Raw genomic sequence first — 5,393 nt, 5'->3', positions numbered from 1 at the left:
AATAGGACAAACAAATTGAAACTGACTAATGAGTTAAGTAATTAAGCAACCAAGTTTTCTTTACTACAATTAACTTGTCTTTTCACGACGATATATATACGTAAACCATCCATGAATAATTAAGAATCTAACTTTCCTCTCGACGTAAACAATCACAAAGGCATATTATAAATTGCATGCATACGTACATGAACTAAGCAACTTCATCATACATATATATATATATATATATGCCATGCACGCAACGAAGACAAATAATTAAAAAATTACACTCCTTGTATATATTTATATATTTATAGAAATGACAGACAAATACACTTGACAAAATAAACCACCTTGCATTGATCAATGATCAGTAGTTAATTATATATATTCTGACCATCATCAATGAAACCTTCTTAAGATCATGATCATATATGTAAATCCCTCTTAAAGTAAAAACAACAACTTATTCATTAACTAATAAGACATTACTGATGTAGACCTGCTCATCATTGCTGGCTTATATACTGTATATACTATATATCTTTTTTCCGGCAAAAACAATTACCATAAGAAAACCGGAAACAATTACTACGTACCATATTGGACAAAACTCAGCTAGCATATATATATACCAATATGCTGCTGGTTAATTAACCAATTAGTACTAGTATATATTGAGTTTAAGTTAAAAGTTCCAGAGGAAGGATTGTTGAGAATAATGTTCATCGCCGCCATTGCCAGTATCATCATCGTCATAATTAGGAGTTGTTCTTTGCGGAAAATGTGGTGGTGAGTAGAGATTACTTGATAAATTAATATCGAGTACTCCTCCTCCTCCTGCTCCTGCTCCTGCTCCTATTCCTGCTCCGGGATAATATGGATCACAAAAAAATTCAGGTGGAGGCCCACTTGCATTATATGGATAATTTTCCATCATATCATTATAAAAAGCCCAGTCCATTTCAGCAACAGTACTAGTGCCCATTTGGACCACCATAGGTGGTACATCACAACTACTAGTTGTTGATAGCGAAATCTCATCTTTTTCCATATTTATCACGTGTGAATTAATATTTCCAATATTGCCCTCATGGTCATCACGCTGTATCTCCTGTACCACTGACGGCGAGTAATCATTCGCAAATCTAGCTGCTACAGCCTGTATCTCTGCGGGGGAAAGCCTTTGTCCACCGGATATATCCGGCGGACTATCAGGGAAATTAAACTTAGCTTTCGGCCCGCGGAGGCAGAACTGTGCAGCATCAAAAGCCCTTGCGGCTTTCTCAGCAGAATCGTATGAGCCCAACCAAATCCTGTCGCGGCTATTAGGCAATCTGACTTCAGAAACCCATTTCCCCCATTTTCTCAACCGAACTCCTTTGAACTTTGGCTGATCATGAGTAGGGTTGGCTTCCATGGATGATTTAGAGGTAGTAATAGATTACTATTATGATGAGAGTGGACCCTGCAGATGAAAGAGATAATTATAATCGAAAAGACCATTGGAGGGAAACTTATTAAAAACAGTTTAGATATTTATATGTATGTATTGATGAAGGAATGAAAATGGTAGTACAGGGGGCCGGTGACATTTGTCAAAATTGGTCCAAAGTCTTGAAGCGTGTGGACATTTAAAATTCAAGCTGCAAGTCCAAATGAGCGTAAAGAGAGTGTGCATATGTGTTTCATGGCTCGGTTGGGAGAAACCAAATTTGTGAGCTATTTAATGACGTCACATCTTGATTTGGTCAATTAATTTTGCCCCTTTATTTATAACCATTAATAATTAACCTTCTCCTAAATACTACTATTGCCTTTATTTCAAAAGACACAAGTATTTGGATTTCTTCGTTTCATCATCGAAGTAGTGACAGTCTTAAAAACACTCATACTTGATTAATTGAACTTAAATACTGTTGGTTAGATTTATGACAGCTAGGATTAGAGCAGTTCACAAGATAATTATTCTAGAATCAGTTAGAAGGTTAGAAAGTTGTTAGAGTTAGTTAGCACAGTAACTTTCCTTTATATAGACATAGCATTGTAAAGATATTTTTAGATGCTTTCAGCTTAAATGAGAATGAGTTCTCTTTCTTCTATAATTCTCTCTGTATCTTCTTCTTCCTGATCCTTTTGCATCTTCTAGATGGTGATTACTCCATAAGTTTACATGGTATTAGAGCCTGAGTGTTCGAGCAGGAGTTCATCATCAATTTGTGGTATTTTCAACTTGTAGTTGTTCATCTGTGTAGTGATTTTTTATTGATTTGCTTATTACTGTTCCTTTTAGAGCTTCGATCTATAATTCATGGCGATTGATGAGTCCAATGATGTAGCAGTTGTCCCACCTCATTCAATCGAGATTGATCATTATCATCCCCTGTATCTGCATCCATCAGATACCTCAGGAAGCTCTTTGGTTTCAATTCAGCTCACTGGTCCTGAAAACTATGCCATCTGGAGTAGATCTATGCGTCTTGCTTTACTGGGAAAAAGTAAGCTTGGTTTTGTTGATGGGAAACATACCAGAGACACATTTCCTTCTTCTCTTCATGATCTATGGGAAAAGTGTAATGCCATTGTTCTCTCATGGATCATCAATTCAATCAGGAAAGAGCTCTTGAGCAGTGTGATTTATGCATCAAAAGTTTGGAGTGACCTAAATGAAAGGTTCGATAAGGTTGATGGATCTCGAATTCATTTTCTGCACAAGGAGATTCACTCTATGTCACAAGGTACACTCACTGTTTCCAATTACTTCTCTAGATTGCGTGAATACTGGGATGAATTCGATGCCATAATGCCCTGCCCAGGCTGTAACTGCCCTGAATCTAGGAATTACATGCAACATTTTGATTATCAACGTTTACTTCAGTTTCTCACTGGTCTAAATGAGTCATATGCCCCCAGTAGGAGTCAAATTCTTATGATGACTCCTACTCCCTCTATCAATCAAGCTTATTCTATGGTGATCTCAGAGGAGAGCCAAAGGTCTCTTGGAAAATCAGTCCAAAACCTTGATATTAATGAAGGAGCTGCTTTCTATACGAGCAAAGGAAATTTTAAGCCTAATCCCGGAGGAGGAGGAGTCCAATTTAGGCCAACTTCTAGTCAAGGACATACTAGGAACACTAGGTCTGGTTACTATACAGGTTCAAGCTCTAACTCTGGGTCAGGCAACTCATGCAATGCCTCAAGCTCTGGCTCTAAAAACAGAAAAAATAGTCATCTATAGTGTGATTACTGTCACTACACTGGTCATACTAGCGATCGATGCTACCAGCTGCATGGATATCCTCCAGATTTTAGACTAAACTCAAAGAAGAAGTTTAACTCACACTCAGCTGCATCATTAGGACATGGAAATGCTGTCAACTTTGCTAGTGAACATGATACTTCATCAGATATGGATGGTTATTCAGGTAGCTCTAGTAATGCTTTGGGTGCAACTTCCTCCAATCCTACATGTGCTTATGTACAGCAGTCTAGATCTTCTCAGATCTCTCATCCTAGTGCTCCACACTTTACTCCTGAGCAATACAATTAAATTCTGCTGATGATTGGACAAAACAGTGAGACTAGTGGTACTGCTCTATCTGCAGGTATGGTTAATCCCTCTAACCAATGGATAGTAGACACAGGAGCAACCAATCATGTGGTTAGTGATCCTAGTCTACTATCCAATACTAGATCTCTTCTTAATACAAGCAAAGGCAATGTTATGCTACCTATTGGAAACACAACTAAAGTGAGTCACTTAAGTTCCTCTACAGTTTTGGGCAGACACGACATACATAATGTGATGTATATACCTGAGTTTCAACATAACTTGCTTTCGGTGTCAAAACTTACCAAGGAATTGAACTGCTCAGTTCATTTCTATCCTGATTTCTGTACTTTTCAAGATCTCTTCAGTGTAAATGTGAAGGGGACTGGTAAACATGTTCAAGGTCTGTATGTGGTGGATTCTCCTTGCCTGAATGCAGGACATGACAAGCCTGAGTACATCAAGACTAGATGTCACTCTGTCTTAGTAGAGAAGTCTAAGAATAAAACAGGCATAGATCTATGGCACAGAAGATTGGGCCATGCTCCCTTAAATACTTTTAAGAAGTTGAAAATTTTGAATTGCTATGTTGACAATGTAAATTTTGATCACAAACATTGTACTGTGTGCCCTTTGGCTAAGCAAACAAGAATTCGTTTTCCTCTAAGTACTTCACAGTCTGATGCTTGCTTTCATATTATTCATGTTGATGTATGGGGTCCCTATAGGGTACCTACTTATGATGGGAGGAAGTATTTTTTAACCTTGGTGGATGATTATTCTAGGTATACCTGGATATTTCTGTTAAATTCGAAGTCAGAAGTTATCGTTGCCTTGACTGATTAAATTCCAAGTCAGAAGTTATAGTTGCCTTGATTGATTTCTTGCTAATGATAAAAAATGTCCACTTTGCGGTCATTAAGATTTTGCACACTGACAATGGTTGTGAGTTTTTTAACTCTCAAGTTTCCAGCTTGCTTCGATCCTTAGGGCTATTGCATCAGAGTTCTTGTGTCTATACTCCTCAACAGAATGGAGTTGTTGAGATAAGACATACGTATATTTTAGACACTGCTCGAGCCATCAGATTTCAAGCCAGTGTTCCTCTCAGGTTTTGGGGAGATTGTGTGGCTACTGCACTTTACTTGATCAACAGGTTGCCTTCTCATACTCTTCATGGTAAAGTACCAGTTGAGGTTCTCTCTAAGAACTCACCAGATTTATCTCACTTGAAGGTCTTTGGTTGTCTAGGTTATGTTACTTCCTTGAAGAAGTCTGATAAATTTGCACCTAGGGCTATTCCAACTATTTTCCTTAGTTACTCATTAACACAAAAAGGCTACAAAATGTATCTCCTTCAGGAAAAAACATTTACTACTAGTCGAGATGTAGTGTTTAAGGAAGACATATTTCCTTTCAAACACTTGTCCAATTCATTTTCTCCTCTATTTTTTGCCCCTTTATGTTCTCCTCAGTACTGTCCAACTGATCTTATATATGTTTCTCCTGATCATGATTCCTCTCTAAGGGCTGATATAGTTGACTCTTCCCTACCTGATGTATCTGAGTTCACCTCATCATCTGAAGTTGCTCCTATGCTTGTGTCTCCATCTGTTGAACCAGTTAGAAAGTCCTGTAGGACTCCCAAACCTCCCATCTGGATGAAAGACTATATTGCTCCCACAAGAACAAAGGCCTCATGTGTTTTTCCTATATCCAATTATGTGTCCTATGCTCATATCTCTCCTTCTTACAGCTCAGCATTGGCAGCTTTCTCAGCTGTTTTGGAGCCCACTTCCTACTCTGAAGCTGCTACAGATCCTAAATGGATTGCTGCCATGCAGTCTGAGATTGATGCTCT

The 5,393-nt window shown here is 38.1% G+C and overlaps 1 protein-coding gene across 1 annotated transcript; it reads right to left on the bottom strand.

The window, feature by feature from the left end:
• Nucleotides 1–308: 308 nt before the first annotated feature.
• Nucleotides 309–1,573, bottom strand: LOC102583653 (ethylene-responsive transcription factor ERF017-like). The gene has a single exon (XM_006356644.2). The coding sequence runs from the start codon at nt 1,400–1,402 to the stop codon at nt 671–673; it is 732 nt and encodes a 243-aa protein (XP_006356706.1). The 5' UTR covers nt 1,403–1,573; the 3' UTR covers nt 309–670.
• Nucleotides 1,574–5,393: the final 3,820 nt, after the last annotated feature.

Source organism: Solanum tuberosum, unplaced genomic scaffold (genome assembly GCF_000226075.1).
Source record: "Solanum tuberosum cultivar DM 1-3 516 R44 unplaced genomic scaffold, SolTub_3.0 scf00227, whole genome shotgun sequence".
Classification (NCBI taxonomy): Eukaryota; Viridiplantae; Streptophyta; class Magnoliopsida; order Solanales; family Solanaceae; genus Solanum; species Solanum tuberosum.
Note: the sequence above shows the minus strand (reverse complement) of the source record. Positions and strands in the feature narration are given on the sequence as shown.

Excerpts from the sequence above, each read along its gene's own strand:
- LOC102583653 (XM_006356644.2), bottom strand. The coding sequence starts at position 1,402 with ATGGAAGCCAACCCTACTCATGATCAGCCAAAGTTCAAAGGAGTTCGG.